Here is a 22,162-nt window from a genome sequence, read left to right on the forward strand (position 1 = left end):
GAATTAGCTCTGAGCTGTTAGTCTGATTAATGCACTTAACTATTCCTGACCATTCCCTCTTTTTCATGGTAGATAATGCAAGGGGATCAGCTGTAAATGGAAAGGATGTGGGGTTAGACATAGGAGGCGATGTATACAGGAATTGCAGGACTGACCTATGTGCAGGCTTTGTGTTTTGCACGAAAATAAAATAATTTATAAATCATTTCCTGGACTCAAGCTATCATTGGCGAGTATGACACATTCCATTAGGAAACATGCTGAGTTTCAGATAGCTTCCTCGTTAAAAATAAAAAATGAAATCAAACCACATGGACATAGAAGCCAAAATGAAAGCAGTATTGGATGAATTTTTTTTATGAAAAAAAATAAAAGCTACGTAAGCCACATCAATGATAATAAAACATACAACTGTAACAAACACACCAAACCCTGAAACTGATTATTATATTATTCTAATGTGTTAATTGAATTAAATCCTCAAACCGCAATATGACTTAGGGAAATAAACTGTACATATGCTAAATGAGTTTTTAGCTGCACCCATGTCAAATTGAAAACACATGATGAAAATATTAAGAATATTGTTGTGTTTTCTCATGTTCTGACCAATAAAACTGTAGTATTAAAAACAGAGAGAAAAAATTGAGCTGCTGCCCACTTCCACATCAGCCTGGGAACCAAAGCAGTCTTGGAGCAATGGGCCTGATATATTAAAACCTTCCAAAGCTGGAGAAGATACACTTTTATGAGTGAAGCTGGGATACCCAGCAAACCTGGAATGGATTTCTTCAAAGTCATTTGCTAATAATTGGCAAATGTTTTGAATTCTGGACCAGATCCATTCCAGGTTTTCTGGATTACCCAGCTTCACTGATCAAAGGGTATCCTCTCAAGCCTTGGAGGGCTTTAATAAATCAAGCCCAATTTCTTTAGATTTTGACAAGCGTGGTGTATTATGAGAGTTCACCAAAATGATTGTACATTGAAAGGTTTATTTTAGTTAGACCCATCACTACACCACGGTGGTAAATCTAAAAGCCAGCACAATCAGACTGCAAATGTATGTAAAGTTTTAAACAATCAAATGGTGAAATTTTAGTATGAAGTACATATACAGCTGTGTCTAGAGATGTTTCTGTCTGAAGTGTCTACAGCACGCATTGTTCATCGTCCGAACAACTGTCCTGGCGGATCCATGGACGATGAAGGACGAATGATCGTAATGCAAGTGAAGGGGGAAAGCGCGCAGTGGGGTGCCGGTCCATTGTTCTCCCCCTTCCCTCTCCATAGAGCATAGAACGGTGCTGTATGTACAGTGCTCGTTCATGCATCGTGTAGTCCTTAGTCGTTGGAAAGGATCATGAAAGATCCTTTCCAACGGCTATATTTGCAAGTATGTATGCGGCTTTAGGTTATGGTATGGTCCCATGGTAACAAAAGTAAAAACAAAGAAATTGCAGCCTTAGTTTTGATAAATACAACCATTATTATTATAAGCCATTGCTGTATGAAGCCAAAGTATCACTTTGCATTGCATCTATATAGGCACCAAGAATGGTATTAACATTATTGGGTTATTCTATCAACTGTGAATAATGTTCGACTTTAGAAAAAATGGATTTCAGTGTAACATGAATTGACACTGTCTATCTATGTCTGCAATAATTTAATGAATTATCTATTGGTTGATGTTGAATGCTATAAATGGATGAATTGGGTGACCAGTTTTAATAAATAAGTACAAATGGTATTATTCTGTCCTAAAACATGACATCACTCCGCTCCTCCCATAACATATCTTCAAACATTGCTATAACTAAATATACATATTTTATTTAAGTTTCAGGAACAGAAAGCACGTTATCATTTATACTACAGAATAAGTGAATGTTTTTCTTTTTTTTCCTTTTCATTTTACACATAATAATATTACACATAATCATTTACATATACAATAGGTTATTGCACAGCTTACTTCCATATAATAAGAAGCAAATATTACCATATTTAACATGTAAAAGATCTTATAGTATAGGAATTGTGTGACAATAGTCCAAATAAACTATGCATTTTAGGAAATAGAGCAACTCCTTGTAAAGTAAAGCTATTATGATAGCAGGCTGCAATCAGAAAACAGCAAGTAAAGTAAGTAACATTGCAGTATGTTAGTACATCTGTGGAAATAAAATTGTTTGTGAAGTCGGTCCTGACATTCTTGTTCAGGTTTTAATCCGACATGAGACTTGTTTCTGCAATATTTATCAGGGTAATATTTTTAAACAATCTGATGTATTAAACAGTAATTAAATCTACCATATTATTTAGGTAGATGGATGGCATTTGGGATCCTAAAGAATTATAATGATGACAGCAGACTCACAAAATCATTGTATGTAAACCCTGAATCCGTTTAAGTACATTTCATAAGATTTGGCTGATTTACTATGGTAAATATTCACTTTAATTATCCAAATATGTGAAAAGCATCATCATTGAAGGTGAAAAATTGCAACCTATTTAGTAAATAACTTGAAAAATTGAATAACTGGACAATTGAAGTAAGAATTCTCATAATTTTTGGGTGAAAACTTTCAACCTATTTAGTAAATAACACCAAGAAACAAACGCACTTTTGAATATTTCACGCAGATCTAAATGCATTTAGTAAATGAAACCTCATCTTCTCACTGTATACAGTTTTCTTTAAAATGCCTTTTTTTGTAAATCTGATGCAGTTTACTACCTGGTATTTAATAATCTTCAAGGCAGCCCAATGGGCATCTGACAAAGCTTGCACAGGAGGCTGCACTACTACAACACTACTGCATTAACAGCCTGCAAACAAAAATTAATGGCAAACATCATGCTAAAACTAGATCAGGGGTTACATAAACTTCAGGGTGAATTTGTCTTACAAAATCACTGGTTATAACGTGTCGTCATGTAGAGGTACCTGTAAAAACAATCTCTAATACCCTTCTGAGTCCTAAACCATTCAGAAGTTTTGTACAGACCGACACTCAATAATGACCACTGGAAACAATCACTAATGAGTGAATGAGCGTTGTCCATAGGGTACTGAGGGAAGGGGGAGGACAAGCAGGATATGTCCTGCTGCATCCTCCCCATTGGGAAAAAACAGCGGTTGTTCTTGTTGGGATCATGATCCAACATGATGGATCCCAGATTTAGAACTAGATTTTTGCCTGAGACAATCACAGTGATGTGTTTGAAAATCTAGAATCTGTACATAGCCTCACGGGCAAAATTTTGGCCTAAATGTTCATAGCCTTTTACTTTTATAAATGGCACCCCTCACTTTCTCTTTCATGACCACATCTACAAGTTTTCCCAATGTTTATAGAACAATAGGAAAAATTTGTTTAGAAGCCAGATCTTGCTTTTACAGCCAGCAGTCATCTGAAGTCTGTTGTCACCTGTCCTTTTTTTCATAAGGTTTGGAGCTGAAAAGAAACATTGCTGTAATATGTCTTCCCACAAATGATAACGACCACTATCTTGGATATATTTAAATTATACCTATATTTCGTTCCTATGCGTTCCTATGTGATGTCGGAAAATAACACATTTTATGACGCAGTTTTTACAATTTGTTATTGTCTACATATATGTAAGAATATTAATATTATGAAGTACAGACTGGTGTAACACAAGCAGGAGAGGAGGATCCAATTTTTTTTATACTAATATGTTATCCAAGAAGGTTCCCAGTGTTTTACCTTCTTTCTGTTAAAGTTACCAGTCACAAGTTTTGAAGTAAACACACTGCCAGGTCCTTGTTGGCCTCTACAGTCAATTTATTGATACTTTACACTTTCTGTGGATGTCTTGCTTTTTACAAGTCTTTTCTGTGGGTGGCCTTGGGGTGTTGACACAAGCCAGTTGATCACAATGTCTTCTTCTACAGTCTCTTAGTAGAAGGTTGCAAAAACAGCTCATGTACTAATGCATTTTGCAGCTGTTTTTTTTCTAAGCCAGATGGAGAGCCAAAACCAGCATGTCCATGATGATTGTTCCATAGCATTGGTCGAGATGCGGGGTCTCTATCCTCATATATATAATATAACTTTCAGAAGGGTAAACGATGTTGTAATCATCAATGTTAAAGTTAGATCCAGAGATGAACCACCAGATGCCGTATTTGTGGGCTCTTTTGTCTTGACAGGAAGGACTTGCATGTTTTGTCTTTCTACCACCTGCTAAACGATACAAAAACATTATCATACCAATCACTATAAGTATAACTATAGTCATAGCAGCATATGCATCTTATAAACGCAGCAGCATCTAGTACCCAGTAATTCTACCCACTTGAATTGGATAGGTTACCCCTTGTTTTAGTGCACATTAAATGCTATTTAGCTATGCTTCTCAAAGACATGCGTTATATTTGGGACAATGAAGCTTTGCCCATTTATTCATGGTGCCCATTTTTGAGGGGGAGTTCTAATTTTGAATAGTATGATTTGCATATATTATGATGTTGTAATGGACACTCAATGGGTTCTATAAAGTTTTGCTTAAGGCTAGTTTATAGCTGCACTTCTTTGAACCACTCTGTTCATATAGGGTTTGCATTTTCTGTAATTTGCACTCTAAACTATGTACAGTCTTTCAACACAGGAAGTCATAGCTGATGTATAACCACATAACTTTTTCCCAGGACATGTTTTATTGCTTGTGCCATTCATCCCATTTTGAGTTAAAGCTAGTACTGGACAGCAGACCTGATGTGCAAATCTGCATCTGAAACACATATAAATATCTAACATGTCCAGCAATAATCCTCTCCATACAGCACAGGATATTGTTTACAAGCCTGGACAATCATCTTCTAAACACAACAAAAACACAACCATGGACATAGCTAGGGTATCTAACAATGAAGTTGAAAGAGATGAAAGTTTTTATGTAAATTTCATTAAAATGCTGAAGCAAATGTCCATGTCTTATAAATAACACTTTCAAAGTGAAATAAACTGTTTTCTTTTTTTTTATAAAGGTGATAACTCACTTTATTAATTGAAGGAAAAGTTGGCAGACTAGGTTCCTTATCAACAGAAGTATTTTCCAGTTCAGGATCTATAATATTGGTGTTGCTGTTGGTAATCTCTGTCTTAATTGCACTCTCTGAAAGAAGGTGAAATACAAATGAGTCAATTTCCTTTTCTAAAAATCACTTCTGAAAACATTGTTGAAAGCCTCATTACATTCTCTGGATAAACCAGTACTTTTTGTATAGAGAAAAAGGGGTTACAGCAGTCTAATATTTCACATGTTTTTGACAATAAATCAACTCATGTAATTGTCATCTACCATACTACAATTTGCTGCCTAAACACAGATGTGTAAGCTTTAAACCATACTTGTCCTACATATTAGCAGATATGTCTAGTGCTGAACTCTACCCAGTAGGGTGGACAGATATCTCAGCTACATGTTATAATCACATTTGGCTTTTAATTCAGTATACTTTAATTATCATAAATAGTTATATTGATAAAAAAAGTGCCTTGTGAAAGGAATCAGTAGGAATTTAAATATTCATAGTATATTGTTCTTTTTCTAGTTTTGTGTTATGAATTATTTATCACTTGGCTTCTGTAAATAGGAAAATGTTTGCATTTATTTATTTCAAAAATGGAAGTCTCCAGATTCCACGCCTGCATGAATGTAGTCTATGGGAAAGTAGAACGGGAAAGTGAACTAATTTTGTTTTAGGTCATGGGTGGAGTTATGCTGGTACAATCCAGTTCTGGCCTCATTAGACCTTAGCAGAAAAGGCAAACGTGTCAATGGCTCATAATACAGCTTTATCTGGTCTTTGTTAAAAATCTTCATGAAAAAGAATAATGAGGTAGCAGCCATGACAGGGTATCAAATGAATAGTGCATAGTTTGCTTGCATATGAAGCATAAGTTAAACAACTATACTGGTGCTTCATTACCCCGCATACTGCTGCTTTAAATACTAAAAGTACCATCTGATCCTTAGCCCTAAGGCCCTTTGGTTATGTCAATATTTTTCAAGAGAGGCCCACTGGTACTTTTATTATGGCATGATATATATATATATATTTATAAATTGTGTTATTTCTTTTTTCTTGGCGGGGGGGGGGGGGGGGGGGTGTTACTTTTCATTTATTGCAGGGTGTACAGAAATCCAGGAATGGGTTTTGGATGAACAGTAACCACTTTTGGTGTGCATGGCCAATATACAGATGGACAGGGTACTTGGAAAAAAGAGCCTGGGTTAGTTCACCAAGTGGTTGATGATTGTGAGGAATTGTTTCAAGGTCCTAAGCTCTGAAATAGAAGGAAAGGGAGGGTTAGGAGGGCATTTTTATTCCACTCCAGAACCTGTCCAAGGAGATAGCCTTAGTCAGACAGGACTGCTCTAGGGGTCGACTGTGCTGGCGGGAAATGCTTTATATTCCAGGGAGTTCTGGGAGAGAGGGAGTGTATTCCTTTAGGGGAAGTGTGTACTCAGGTGTGGTAACCAGCAACCAGTGTTTGGAGCAAAGACTATGGGGAAACAGTAGAAGGAGCCCCCTACTAGAAGCGAAAAAAACCCAAGTTATGAGATTGACAGTGGGAGTGTATTTTTCCAGTTTGGGATTTTGTTCAAACTGCTGTCTTAAGTTTGAATTTAAGTTTTACTGAAGCAAAGCAAATTGTTACTTTTTGAATGCTGGATAAGCTTGACTTCAATAAAAGACACTATTTTGGACTGTACAGGAATGTACTGTGTGTTGCTGTGATACAAGTTCCCTTGAATATCACAGAAGTGACCAAAAGCCTTCAAGTCCAGGAATACAATGAAACCCACTAAGGAGTAACAGGAAATGTAACATGGTCCCAATTTCATCACAGTCCCAATTCTAGGGCCAACTACAACTCCTGTTACCCCATTGTTTTAATTGATCTAATATTCTTTGTGAAAAGCAAATTATAATTAGGATCCCCTCAAGTCCAGCTATTAGTACATCATCTGGACTTCTAACTTACTAAGACATTTGTTGGAGGTGAACATTGAGAGAATGTTCTTGCAGTCATCCTCCTGGTCTCCGCTTCCTTCACATGTGCACCACAGGGATGTCTCCATGGACAAGTTACTGATGAAGTTTGGGGTCATTACAGTGCCTGTGCAAATACATAAATCAAAGTCATTAATGCTCTTGTTTAAAGGTATTTAAATGCTATAATAAAGTATAGCTTCTGAAAAAACAAGTCTGTTGGGTTCTGGTGTATGTTGTAGATCTGACTGGTGCCTGCTATAAGAAATGAATCATTTAAGCTCCGTATTCTGCTACAGTATGACATTCCACATTGTGGTTACATGAAAAACCCAATGAAATGTTACTGATACAACCAGATTTTACTGTAAGCTCTTGAGGTGTAAGTGATCTGGCACTGCCATGTCTCTTCAAAACAGATAAATAGTTATTTGAAAATATTAAGCAAGAGATAATTGAAATAAGTGATCTGTTATAAATAATCTGCTCTAAACCTCCGGTACCCAATACTTTTGATGATATCTGGCTTTTGCATTTAGGTCAGGAGAGTTTATTTATCAAAAGAATTTTCAATGTTTATTTTGCAAAAATGTGATAAATAAGATGAGTAAGATATTAGGATAGCCCACAAATAAAGGCATGTAGTAAACTGTTCTTTGTACCTCACCTATCATTCTGATGTAGGACTGTATGCACTGGCTGTGATTTTCTTGAGGGCAAGTATTCGACTTCTTGTCAAAGAGTTGGCAATATTTTTGGTAGTCAAGAAAACGTGATCTAAAAGAGATGTAAGTAATCAACATAAAAAAAAATCAGCTGTATCTTATACAATATATCTGACACAAAAGTTGAGAATACTAATTGGAATGTCTCTTGTCAATTACTGCAAAATATCTTAGGATAAATGTTGCTATGAGTGCTAGATATGTATGATTTAAAGGGAAATTGGTAATATGTTAATTTGGAAATGTGTTATTTCAGAGGGAACATTTGTGAGGCACTATTTCTGTGTTTTTATTCATGCAATTTTGTGTATTTCCATTTTTAAAAGCTGCCTCTTCCTATCTAGCTGGCTTGTGTTAAAACCTTAATAGTTTTGTAAGTTAACCACAAGAGACATGATATATTAGCTATTATGGTGACTCATTTTAGTGACTGTATGTCTGGGCATAATAAAAAAAAATCAGTACACACAATTCTCTAGTTTTTGTATCTTAAAATACACTGAATGTACAGAAAAGGGATGATAATTAAAATGATGATGAGAAAAAGCAAGAAGCAGAGCCTGCTTATGTGATATGCAAATGCAACTGTCTATACAAATTATCATATACATGTCTTTTACAATAACTTTTCCTTATTAGGATTAATAATATCAAGTGGATCATATATGTTGTTTCTAAAAAGTAAAAGAGTAGACACTCTCTTTTAGGAACCGGGAAATAATGATGTCGCCAAAATAGGGAAAAATAAATGGGAATAATCAGTATGTGTACTGAAACATCCCAGGAGAGAATCAGTTGACCAGCCTGGATTTTTGTTTCCTGCTCCTTTCAGGTTTCATCACAAATGTAACGAATGCAACCCAAAACAACGTAATAACAATAACATTTATTTGTATTAATACAATGCCCAACTCACTTGCATAAAGTATTACTCAGACAGGTGTCACGGAGAGCCAGGCAATTTTTCTTGACCTTTTCCTCAAAAGAACACTTAGGCACGATATTTTGTCGCCTGCGTTCAGCACAGTTACTGTCCTGGTTACACTGGCAAAACAAAAGCCTTTTTGTAAATTCTATTGGCACTTTTTTAAAGAATTCTCGGAGATATTGGTGACATTTGTGTTGGTTACAGGAGCCACTGGGATACATATTGGCACAGTGTAAGACATAGTCATTCTTAAATTTGGAGCACTTGGAATTGGAACTGCAAATATTTGCTTCCTTCAAACAGCCATTTGTCTCACTGTCTTGGTAAGGTTCTGGAATAAAAAAGAGGAGAAAATTCTATTGACCACTTGGATGTGGCAAGTAGATAATGCAAAATGTACAAAGAAAATAAAAATGCAACAATATTCTGTAATATCATAATAATTTCTTTTAAAAATGTTGCTTGTATATAAGTATCAGGGGGTATGTAAATGAAGCCACACGAGTGGGACCCTAGAAACTCTTTCATGTCATGTCTTTTTTTCCTATCTCTTGATCTGTTTTACCTGCGCAGTTCTAGGATTTTGTCTGGACCAGGGCATACTAGTGCAAGGATTCCATCTCCTCCCAGTTCCAACCCTTTTCTTTTCTGATGTCACTTCCTCTTCCTGCTTTTATTCCCTTTCATTCCAGTATGTGCAGCATAGATACAAGGGGGTGCTGAGAAGTTCCTGGCTGTGCCCCCTTCCAGGAGAAATAGTAAAATGAGTGTGGGGGCATATGGCAGCCTAATATCTTAGTATGCAACTGTGTTTTTATATCAGGTCTTTGTGATTCTTAAAACTGTTTTTCCTTTCAGTGAGAAGCTGTGATGGCAGAGGTACAAGCAAGTTTCACGTTGTTGGAGTTACGGGCCGTCATGAAGTTTTTGTTTCTCCAGGGAGATTCAGCAAAGGACATTCACACTGAGCTGTCACAAACACTGGGGGAGAAGTGTCCATCCTACAGCACTGTCAAAACCTGGATATCTCGTTTCAAGACTGGGCATTTCACCATTGATGATGAGCCCCGCAGTGGGCGCCCCCCTACCTCAACTGACCTGGCAACCTGCAATGCTGTCCATGAGCTGATTATTGTGGACCGGCGAATATCCAAAAAAAAAGATACTGGACATCTCATGGGAGCTTGTTGGGTTTGTTTTCACCACTATCCTGGACATGCCCAAGCTTTCAGCGAAGTGGGTGCCGAAATGTTTGAACAGTGATCAGAAGAAGGAACAAGTTGAAGCAACTGCACGGAACTTTGTGGCTGGGTTAATGACTGAGGATGAAACCTGGCTCCACATCTATGATCCTAAAACCAAGGAACAGTCAAAGGAATGGCACCACAGCGGGTCCCTGTGGCTGAAGAAGTTCCGAATTGTTACCAAATTTGAAAAAACACCCAAAAGGGCAACGTTCTGAGGACATTTCTAACGTCAAAGATGCTGCTGAGAGCTGGTTTGTGCCTCAACCAAAGGACTTTTATTTGAATAGTCTAGAAAAGCTGCAACTACGCTGTACCAAGTGTATCAGTTTCAGGGGGGAATATGTTGAATAAATGTGTTATTTCGTAACTCTGGCTCTCTTCTTTGGGCAAAGCCAGGAACTTCTCAGCACCCCCTCGTAGTATAATGTAAGGCTCATGCAGAAACTGAATTAAAATAGAATGCAAAGCAAATGTCATTCTTGTTGGTTTGAAGTAAATACCGCTGACATGCCTAATGTTAAGGTAATGTGTATGCTGACTTCAGATGTATTCTTTTGAGAAAAATGTAATTCAGAAATAAAAACAACCATAATCCATGAACTTTATAAATCTTTTTAAATTGGACAAACTTCCAATGTATATTTTAGGTGATCATTCCTTCTATAATTGTTAAAAATATTGTATTCTCAGAACTGTATGTGCTATAGTTAATACCTGAACTAAAGGAATTTAGTGGATGAAAAAAATTACATGTTGTAATTTATCATTTTCCCCACATTCACATGCATCGTACTGACCATAAAACATAAAAAGGACAGGGGCTGGAACAAACTATAACAATGCCAGAGGAACAGTTGCAGCAAAATTACATAACATGTCCTTAGAAGCATTACTACATACAGTTAATAGAACAATATTTTACAACAGATCTCTTTTAACCCATTTTGATTTGTTGACCAGAGGCTTGATCAACAAATTTCATTACTGTCCTAAAAATTACACTGCAGGACAACTGTAAAAAATGTATATGGAAGAAAAGAATCAATATCTACAGTATTTAATTTGCAAATAAAAAAAGGCAAGTGAATTGAAATGATTTTAGCTTGGCATAGTTGGATAACTTAAAGATCATTAAAAAGCAATATTGTGTAAAATGCACTAACCTAAAGAAACCAATACAAATTCAGGGTATTTTCAATATATTAGTCACAAGATTACCGCTTCATTTTTCGAGATTAAAGTACTTAACAAATCATTTTGAATTATAATTACTAAACAAAGCTAAATGTTATATATTATACAAATGTAGAGATATTCAAATGAACAAATACAAGGAAAATAAGATGAAACATACCAGCAGCCAGACGAGCATATTCAGTTGCCCCTTTTTTGTCTACTTTCTCATCAAGATATGGCGAGTCATATGAATCCAAGTAACCTGTACACAGTTAACAGAAGTTTAGTACAGGATCTGCAGAGGATATTTTTCATGAGCTTAGTCTTAATAGAATTCTCCATTCTCTATACATTCTTCAGTGTATATTTTGTATTTTCACTTTTTTCTTCCTGAAATATTGGGGGATTTCTTAAAATCATAGGGAATTTAACACAATAGTTTAAATTAGGCCTAATCTGAGTTTTAGTTTAGAGAGGAACTCCAACTTCAACAAAAAATACAATATATATTTGTATGGCTTGTAAATTATAATTATTATTATTATTAGTAATAATAATAATATTATTAAACTTGATTTTTATAGGGCCAACATATTACGCAGCTGTGAAAATACTAACAATGTTTTGTACCTGCAGAGATCAATCCTAGCCCTGAAGATGGAAGTGTGCCTTCCAGGTAAAAACTGAAAAGTCACAACATTTTTGCTTTGTAGCTGCTACAGATATTGGACCATTAGATGAGTTAAATATTTCCTTCCCCCAGCAGCCACAGTGGTTCTTCCTGCTGGCTTGTATGTTCTGTAACAACAGACGGAACCACAGAGGCTGGGGAATTACCAAGGATTCCACATATCTTACACATATGGAATAATTAAAACATAAAAGTCACACCTCCACATGAGAGGGAGGTGGGAAATAAATAAAAATATACAAAGAAGAATGAAAACATATTATAGATGAATAGATGAAATTACAAAATTTGTTCAATTCTGAAACATGGCAAAAACTGCCACAGGGCAGATTGTTTAATAGTGGGAATTCTATCTGCTTAATTTATTGGATATCATTGGCAATGTTGCTTCATGACCAGTAGCAATTAGGGCCTTCTGCACTATTTTATTTGTGATACTGAAATGATTACCATGTGCATAATCATAATAAGTGGAAGGAAACAGAGATTTACCATAAACATAATCTGGGTGAAGGGTCCAGTAAATATTCAAACAATGGTCTTCCCTTTTCATTCGGCGTTGACATTTACATTGCATTACAGAGTGCTGGGAAAGAACCTCAGCTGCTTCTTTACACTTTACAGCATTAGCCTGGTCCATCACATTGGTACGGGTGCAGTTCTTAAAATCATGATAGCTTGTTCTGCAGTGAGAATCTTTCAAACATCTCTCCTCAGCCAATATGCAATCAAATGGTTCCGTAGAATTTGCAGATAAGAAATCAACTGTAAAAGATGATTTAAGGTCATGTACTCTGCTACTAATATTCAGTCATATAGGTTAATGAAAACTTGCTGCACCCAAATTGTAATGCTTCCCTAACAATGTCATTCTAATTAGCAAATTGGAGATTACAATCTGTACATAACAGAAGAAGAAGAACAGTACATAACATCACCAAAGATGTGAGAACCAATGTAGGGGTTTTTGTGGCATATAAAGCTCAATTAGTTAAAGCATTAAAACAGTTATTAAAGACAAGTTAAAACCAAAGTTGGTAAATATAGATAATCAAAGTTGACAGGAACATTCAACATAGAACAAAACTAAATACATAATTTCAAAGGTATAGGTTCAAATTCCAGGTATACAGTGGATGATATTTATAGATACCCAACACGTTTCACAGGAAGAACCTGCTTCTTCAGAGGAAATAGAACAAAACCTTGTAACTAGACAAGAGCAAACAAATGTCCATCCACATACAGTTCCTACATAACCACAAGACTTATGTATCAACAATACAGTTGCCCTTTAAACATCTTAACAGATGACAGTCATCCAACCTTGTTGTGTTTGGCTGTTTCTATCAACTACTGTACTGTGGTTCCAGTGAATCCTGAGTAGGCACCTCTTACTTGGGTGCCATTGATCGCTGGTAACAGCTACCTTTTCTCTCTCATTATCATTTTGTGTTCATGTTTTAGGAAAGAATCTAATAGTTATACTTGCCTGAGACTGACCAGACATTACATCTACAGACATCTGACCAGCCCTTTATATCTCTGACTGTCCTGTAATATGCATGGCTGTCATTGCCCTACTATCCTTAGCTAAGTTATGCACTGTCACAGGAGGGGTTTATTACCTAGAACAGAACCTGCTCCATGTAATGTGAAAATGCAAAATGCAAATAATCTGATATTGTTTTCCTGCAGTACACTGTAGAACAAGGTTCAGATTAGGAGAGGGAGAAATTGCATAAAGAACCAATCAGTTGTACCGCAGTATCCCTATGTCAATAAGATCTGTGCTGTATAGAAGAGGCTAGTGCATTTTAGGAATGGATGGGCAGAAATACAAATCCTTTGGCAGGTAAAATAATTCCAATATATGTATTTCATCTGCGTATTTAACTGTTTACTTAAAGCAGAACTAAAGTCAAAATAAATAAAAAAACACACTTACCTTTCATTTTGCAGATCCATCTGGAGTCCTGTATCGTCCCAGTAAACTTCTTTGGCCCGGCATTTCTTTCTTTACGGGCACCACCATCTTCTTCTGGGTTCTTCTTCATACATCACCCAAACTTGCACTGAGCAGGCGCAAGATGGGTGATGTATATGGGGAAACATTTTATTCTCCCATTAAAGAAAGGGCTTCTTCGGGCATGCACAGAAGGAGTAGCCAAGAGCATCCTGGGATACTTACGTCATGTATCCCCGGAGGCTCTTGGCTGGGCCTTCAACACATGCTCGAAGGAGCCCCTTTTTTTAATGGGAAACGCGGCAATCAAGACAGAAAAGGCAGGTGCTGCACCTTTTTTTTAATAAAATAAAAGGGGTGTTGCACTTTAAAAAAAATACAATTTTTACTTTAAATAAGGTTGTTTTTTTTTTTAGTTTAGGTCCATTTTAAGAGTGCGGCTTTAAAACAGAAACAGATCTCTCATCTGCATTCTTGTTGAATCATAACACACCTGCCCTATAGTATGAGGCACAGTGTTCTTTCCAACCATCAGCCCTGCACTCAGAATGCCATATGGAAGAATCGTTCCCTACATATTCAGTCCAGATGGAAAATCATTTGTTTACATAACCACTTGGTTAAACTGCCCTTATCAGGAAACAATAGGGTTAATTTATAACCTGCGATCTGTGTCTTGTACATATTTGTCCACTATTCTGTGAAAACTGACCTTTGCTGATATGACACTTTTAACACCAGGTGATAGTTTGTGTCTCGGATCCAAATGTCTGCTGCTACCTGCTGAGCTACAGAGTTTATTTAGTTTCTGCTCGTTTTTCATTCATCTGACAAAACTAGAAAAGATGCGTACTGTATAACCTGCCTCTTGTTTGTACAAATTTGACTGCAGCTGTTCATAGGAAATGTTAAGGTTAATAGAAAATCTCCAGGTGCTTCTTATTACTAACTTTTTTGATATTTTAATGGTTATTGTCTGTTAATTGATTGTCACCCAGTTCCAGTGTATGAATTTATGCTTTTCTTTACCATATCAGATTTTTTTTTTTAAATAAAACTTCACATGGAAATACAATCTGATACAATCTGTTCAAAATGAGTGCAGAATTGCTGTTTCGTTTTATAAAATTAAAGTTTCTTTTTCCACAATTGCATTATAGTCTAAAATTCTGTGTTGTGTACAGAATTTTTATATATGAACGTCTGTTCTCTATTCTTGTCTCGTTCTGATTGGAGGATGTCATTTCCTGCAATTGCCTAATTCTATAGAACATACAAATACTGATCTAGAACTTAAATCTCTTTGTCTGGAAATGTTTAGCCTTGGGGCAGCTACAACCAAGTAGCCCTTTCATAGTAGATTTCTAGTTGTTAAAGAAAGTGTACCATGCAAGTGGCTAGCACTCTGGCCACTAAGGTCCTAGGTTTAAATCATAGCCAACACCCTATATTCATGAAGTTTGCATGTTCTCCCTGTGTTTTCCCACGTATCCTCCCCATCCCAAAAACATGCAGTTAAATTAATTGTCTTTCTCCCAAAAGATTGGCCTTGCACTGTGGCAGTGACAATAGATTGTGAGCCCCTTTGTGGAACAGTTAGTGACGTGACTATAGACTTTGGAAAGTGCTGCGTAATATGTTAGTGCTATTAAAAAGGTAATAATAAATGGTTTACAGCCAACACCTTTTCATCAGCAGCTTTTTGGGCATCTCTCATCATTTTGTCATATGACATCTTTAAATTGCAAAGAAATTTGGTGCTGGGAGAGTTGATGTGATCACAAGTTTAAACAGAAAGCAGGTATTTATATATTGATCAGCATGTTTCACCAACTGCATGCTATAATTGATATCTATATGGTAAAGCATCTCCACTCATTGCCACGACCCCAACAGTGAGATTAGTATATATATCTCAAATTTTCATTCACATCTTACTTATCAGGAACTAAAAAATATCTGATTATTGTTGTGAAAGTGTCCAAAGGAGATATAAGTTGGACATGTAGACATTAATTAATGCATTTCTAAAACATAGAAATCAAAATGTTCAAACATGAAGTAAGGAGAGAAGAAGCTGAAGAGCACCTCCGATTCTGCTTCCAGCACCTATTTTGGAGGGCAAGGGTAGTATTGAAAGACCTCTCATTTTACTCAATCATTGTTCCCCCAACAAAGTGTTACTTTGTCTGATCCAGGTACAAAACTGCTGTTATGGGAGTGTGTCAAATAAATGATTATGGGAAACTTTTTGAATGTAAATATGGACCTCACAAATGGGGAAGGAATAAAACTTTTGATTGTCTGTGTCTGAGAGTCAATTGCTCATCATTTCAGAGTTCTAGATGGATCCAAGTCTGCAGATGAAGAGAAATCAGAAGTTTGACAAGAACAGGAGGGGATGACACACCTCCCCGTAGGGTGTACCTATCCCTCACTCCCGACAGAAACTGACCAGGATGTTACACATCTGTTAACAGTATGGATAGGCAGTCTATTTGGCCAAGTAAATTTATTGTAATCCAAACAACAGGCACCTTATGTTCATTATACCTTCTGTACCAGGTCTATTTATCTAGGAGGATCATATTTAGTCATGATCTCATTCTTCTTCTTTATCAATTGTATAAAACAAATAATATGAATAACTGATGAGGGCAAATCAGGCATTCTTCTTTCAGACATTTTTTAATTTCAAATTGCTGTAAGTCTAAATGTGATTCACTGTAAAAAGGCAGGATAACAATTGTCAAGGCTAAAGCTGCATACACAAGTGCAATTATTGTCGTTGGAAAGGATCTTTCATGATCCTTTCCAACTACTAAGCACTGCACGATGCATGAACAAGTGTTGTACATACAGCACCGTTCTGCTCTATGCAGAGGGGAGGGGGAGAACGAAGGAGGGGCACCCTGCTGCGCGCTCTCACCCTTCCTTTGCATTAGGATCGTTCGTCGGCCATCGTCCGTAGATCCACCAGGACGGTTGTTCAGACAGTGCACTATGGGTGCTGTACACACGCCAGATTCTCATCCGATATCGGCCCTGAGCCAATTATCGAGCGAGAACCATTGGACGTGAGTACATAGCTTTACTATCAACTGTATTTGGTTCCAACTCCTCCACAGCTTAGTACAGACAAGCTACACTGACATTTGATACACACGTATGAGCCGGGAAATGATGCAAACAGACCCTGCCAGTAAAGTAGGGGAATTACAAAAAATACCCGAATACAATTATGATAAATCTAGTAGTATTGTTAGTGTTTCATATAAGTCTCCAAGGCATCTTAAGGCAGGGCATGCTTTAAAAAATAATCAAGAGGTCAATGTTCAATCAGTGCCATTATGTTAATTAGTATAGCTGTAAATAATTAAAACAAATGCAAAAACTACTACAGATTGTGGCTGATGAATAACATATCAGGCGCCATAGATGATTTTCTAAAGATAATGGTGCCTGTCTTTTAGAGTGAGACGAAGCTAGCAAAACCCACCAATGCCATTGTACAGACTGTTGTGATCACAAACCAATAGACAAAAAATAAAAGTACTTAACGTGAAGAGTTTCAAATGTTTCAGTTTGCAGGTATCCTTTACCTGTATCTTTTCTCATACATACAGACATTAGAGGGGGATTGCAGATTACAGTGCATGCTTATACTGAATTGTACAGACATAATAAGATTAAGAATGTTCAAGGTTCAGGTTTGCAGTTTAATTAAAGAACATTTTATGTGTATAGGGCCAGTGGAGCCTGGCCAAGCACTGTCAGAGGACATGGCAAATTGCCAGGATGGATGAACTAAGAAGAAAGACATGTACTGTGGAACTTGCAAGACATTTGTAAGTGGACAAAGAATCAGCTATATATTTTAATATTAAGCACATGCATGCACATATAACACTTTAAAATATTTTTTATCTCTACCCAAGAAGTTACAGTACTTTTGAGATTGAGGAAATAGTTTTATCTCGTCAGCAGCAGTGTTAAAAGACTGATGCTTAAGGATGTTTTTTTTATATGTCATACCAATCATGGGGTAGGGATGGGGTAAATCATAAAAAATAAGAAAATTACCTATAGGTTTTGTTTGTTCATTCCTTTACCCACACACCCATTCTGCCCACATCAACGTGAAAATTTAAAAATTATTTGCTTTAGGTTGGCTGGTTTTAACTTTTTTAATCACTCATTTTACCGGATCAGAAATTAAACTTAAATTAAATATCTCCCCATGTATATTAGGTCTTTGCATACCAAACTAAATAAGTAAATTTGTTTTTTGCTTCTACTACCCAATCATCTGCAGCCACAAAAACTTTCACATGACTGAAATTTATTGTTCGCTTTTTTAAAAGGCCATTGTTTTATTCAAGCACAGTGAATCACAGCAGTATAAATAGGGGTATGAAACACAGATGACTTCCTTGCTCTGAGTTATAGTTATTCATTAAACCTTAAAATCCTATTAGTTAGATTTCTGTTTATTAAAGCAGAAGTTACTTGCAAACCTGTAAGCTTTGTACCCATTCACTAATCAATATAAATTTTTAATAGTCCTTTCTCCCCACACATTCGGTTTTGTTGGTACAATTAAAACAACAACAAATATTACAAAACACTTGCACCAAATCATAAGTTCATTATTTGAACATCCCATCTGGCTAAGGAAAAAAACATAAATTCCATCTGTTACAATGTTGTCTGCAATCTGTCTATAAAGTGGTTTTATGAAAAAAAAATATATATATTTCTTGTTTAGTTCTTTTTAAAAGGTCAAAAATGGAAAGTCCACTCAACCTCATAGGTTTATATATAGAGGGGTTTATAACACCCTCTAAATTGGACTCTATATTGGACTAGACTTTATATTCTATTTAGAAGTATTGCAAAAATGTAGGAGTATACTGTATAGTGATGGTTAGTAATTCTGTTAAAAATTATAATGAGTTTAATCAGATCTGGATTGATTAATCCTGTGTGCCTAATACTTCTGTTTTGTATACTTACAATATTAGTGCTGTGAGCCCAAACTGACTGATATATTAGTATAATTAGAGGTATTAGTAAAATAGGGGCCACAATCTCTTCATAGCTCCCTGATATTCTTTATATACTAAAGCTACGTACACACGTCCAATGGTTCTCGCCTGATAATCGGCTCAGGGTCGATATCGGACGAGAATTTGGCTTGTGTACAGCGACCGCCGTCCATCGTCCGAACGACCGTCCTGGCGGACGATGGACGACGAATGGTCCTAATGCAAGGGAAGGGGGAGAGAGCACCGGGTGCCACTCCATCGTTCTCCCCCTCCCCTCTCCATAGAGCAGAATGGTGCTGTATGTACAGTACTCGTTCATGCATAGTGCAGTCCTTAGACGTTGGAAAGGATCGTGAAAGATCCTTCCCAACGACAATAATTGCACTTGTGTATGCAGCTTTATTCTGATAGAACTGTCACAGAGACCTGATTGTCAGTGTGAAAAAACTTATGTGCCTTAAGGTATGGATAAATGAGACAAAGGTGTGTTTGTGAAATGATGTGAATATAATTAATGATAATGTATGAACTGAGTGATATAACTGGGCTAGCTTATAATGTATGTATAACTCCTGTTTATTCACAATATATACCCTGCAGTAATGCTAAATATTTAACTCTCAATCCACTTCCATACTAGAAGGAATCCTGCAAAACCCTAAGCTCTTGGTTACCAAACCAGCAGATTGGTTTCATTAAGCAGCCAACACTTTATTTGTGGGTACAATAATTTGTATTTAAAAATGTTCATTGAATTTAACAGAAAAGATTTTCTTCTAACAGACAATAAAATGTATTTTTCTCCATAGTAATCCCTATTTTTTACACTCCTGGAATGTACAAATCACAGTTTCATAAAGAGCCGATTGATTGCAGTAGGTAGAAAAAATGTACTTTCTACACACTTCATTCAAAAAACCATCAGTTTTAACTCTTTCTATATATTTATTACGCCCAGAAAAAAGGTAAGTGTTTGGTACGGGTAAGGGTTGGCAATGAAGATGGCAGCTTAAGGGGAAGGAACATCGATGGTATCTTGGACCAGACATCCTTCCAGGGTGCTAAAAAAAGGTAGGTGTGTGTTCACCCTCTCTTCTGACATAGCCACATTTGTACACGTGGGCTGCATGGTAGAAAATTAGCCATTTAACCAGTGATATTTGATCTGACATTGAACAGTCAGTCCTATTTTTGTATATTGGCAAATTCCTTACTAGACATTCGTTCTTACAGGTAAAATGTCACAAATAATTCACATTAGCTAACTAACTCGTTTTTGGGGAGCAGCCCTTTCCTCGGGACTTATGTTGGCAACAAAGATAAAACAATTCAGAGAATTTGGACAACACATTTTTAAATATTTCCTTGTTAGATTTTTATAGTGCTTATGTAATTAAACACTGTTCTGTTTAGAACAAAGAAAAAACTCACAAAAATCCAAAGTGCATTGTCCCTGTTCCTCATAGACTCTTCTCTAAAAAGCCTTTTAGGTAACATGCCATCCCTAGGAAATCTTTTTTTTTTTTTTACCTGTGAGTTGCTTACCATTTTGCTTTTTCACTATTTAAATACATTTTACCCTCAGAATAAAATTTAGAATCATTATGCAAAAACAATTACTAAGACAATAACTGAGTGGTAAAACAGAGTGAAGTAATCTGATTCCAGCACACTGAAGATATAATGTGCTTCTTAATGGCTCTTTTACAGAAACACTAATATTTGTTGTGTCATATTCTTATTTCAAGATTGCCTAACAGTAAATAGATACCTTGTGGACCAAATGTTTAACTCATGCTTTAGGCATATAACATCTCTGAGCAATGTCTACAAAAGAGAATGTTAAGGTTTTCAAATGGTAAAGGTATGTCATTTATTTTATTTGCTGTTAACAGGTAAATCAATTAAAAATGTTCTTTTCTTAAATGAAACCAGTGAAGTTGTAACTAAGTTACACTGCACATATTACTGGTAGAACTGCTACCATTCTTGACAGCCTTGTGGAGCCTTTCCTAATTGAAAGGTGTTGTGTTATCACAGTTTTATTACTATGTTAGGCTTTTTATTGGCTATTTATCTACCTAAAAAAAGAAATATCTGTTCGCTTTCCAGATGGATGTATGAATAACACAACTTATGTTGGTAGCCCTTAGATGCAAAGCAGATAAAACATTTCCCTGTGTGATAAGTGCCTGCAACAAAAAGAAGTGCTTATTATTACCCCACAGATCATGAGAAAAGAGCCTAAAGTAAAAAATGATGAGTAAAAACAAATGCATTGCTTGCCAACTTCAAGTCAACCTTGTATTTATCCATGCACAGAAAAGCAACAGGTTCACTTAGCTCCCCCACCTCCCTAGTGGCAGATCTTCGTGCACCAGTCATCAGCACTCACCTTCACTTGTCACCCCTTGTTGCTCTATTTAATCACCAGACTTTAATAGAATTTTTTGATACTTCTGGGTAAGGGGCAGCATGTGACTTGTTCCTCTTTCCATGCACAAATCAGCTCATAAGGTCATAAGGTGGAGGAATAAAAGTCCCCAGCCTTCTGTAAGCTCCCAACAATAAAGCAAAGAAATGGAAGTAAGTGGTGTTGGGGAAGCAAAAAATTACATCAATCTTTTTGCACCTGTGATAGCTTTTAAATGTCCTATTTTTATTGATGCAAAATTAGAAAAAAAAATGTGACATTATTCACGGCCATTGAGTCATCCCAAAATGTAACTTGTTTATACATCACTGATCTACCAAGAACAATGATCCATGTTTTGAGGCGTATATCAGTATCACTGTGATGCCAATGTACACACATTAAACTGATGGAACAAGCATACACCACAAAAAGAAAAACATACAAGCACTGTTACCTCTGCCAAATGATATTTGTATATACGTATTTTGTTGTAAGTGTTTGCTAAATAAACTTGAATGAGAATTCATGGTCACAAATGTCATGTAGGATCTAGTTTTGCACATTCATAATGGGCTGTGGAAATTTTGCATTCTTTGTATGGTGAGCGATTCCTAATGGTACATATGCTGCAAGCAATCATCAATATTACATTATACAGCATTATGAGGAAGTAAAGTGGTTTTTCCAAGAACATTTCACTTTGCCCTTCATGTTTCATAGGTGATGATGTCATTTAGTATGTGATATGAATTTATTCTTTATTCATTAACACCAGACAGTTGTAGGAAAGTCAAGGTGGCAAATATATTAACAGTCAATACTATTTTATACGCTACACTTCTGGTAACTGTATGTATTATACATAGAATTGAGTTTACTAGAAGGTGAAAGTTTTATTCCTTGTGTTAAATGAATTTAGTCAAGCA

General features: G+C 36.2%; 1 protein-coding gene across 2 annotated transcripts in view; it reads right to left on the reverse strand.

The window, feature by feature from the left end:
• Window positions 1–1,814: 1,814 nt before the first annotated feature.
• GFRA3 (GDNF family receptor alpha 3) overlaps window positions 1,815–22,162 on the reverse strand; it is a 23,599-nt gene continuing 3,251 nt past the window's right edge. The window contains exons 2-8 of one of the 2 annotated variants that reach the window (XM_072401070.1): window positions 12,299–12,571; window positions 11,294–11,377; window positions 8,681–9,023; window positions 7,707–7,816; window positions 7,032–7,166; window positions 5,039–5,154; window positions 1,815–4,223 (exon numbers count right to left, since the gene is read on the reverse strand). In XM_072401070.1, the coding sequence (XP_072257171.1) occupies window positions 4,074–4,223; window positions 5,039–5,154; window positions 7,032–7,166; window positions 7,707–7,816; window positions 8,681–9,023; window positions 11,294–11,377; window positions 12,299–12,571 (1,211 nt within the window). In that variant the 3' untranslated portion in view covers window positions 1,815–4,073. The remainder of the gene's footprint in view (window positions 4,224–5,038; window positions 5,155–7,031; window positions 7,167–7,706; window positions 7,817–8,680; window positions 9,024–11,293; window positions 11,378–12,298; window positions 12,572–22,162) is intronic. The other variant, XM_072401071.1, reaches the window with a different exon arrangement.

This window comes from Pyxicephalus adspersus, chromosome 2 (genome assembly GCF_032062135.1).
Source record: "Pyxicephalus adspersus chromosome 2, UCB_Pads_2.0, whole genome shotgun sequence".
Lineage (NCBI taxonomy): Eukaryota > Metazoa > Chordata > Amphibia > Anura > Pyxicephalidae > Pyxicephalus > Pyxicephalus adspersus.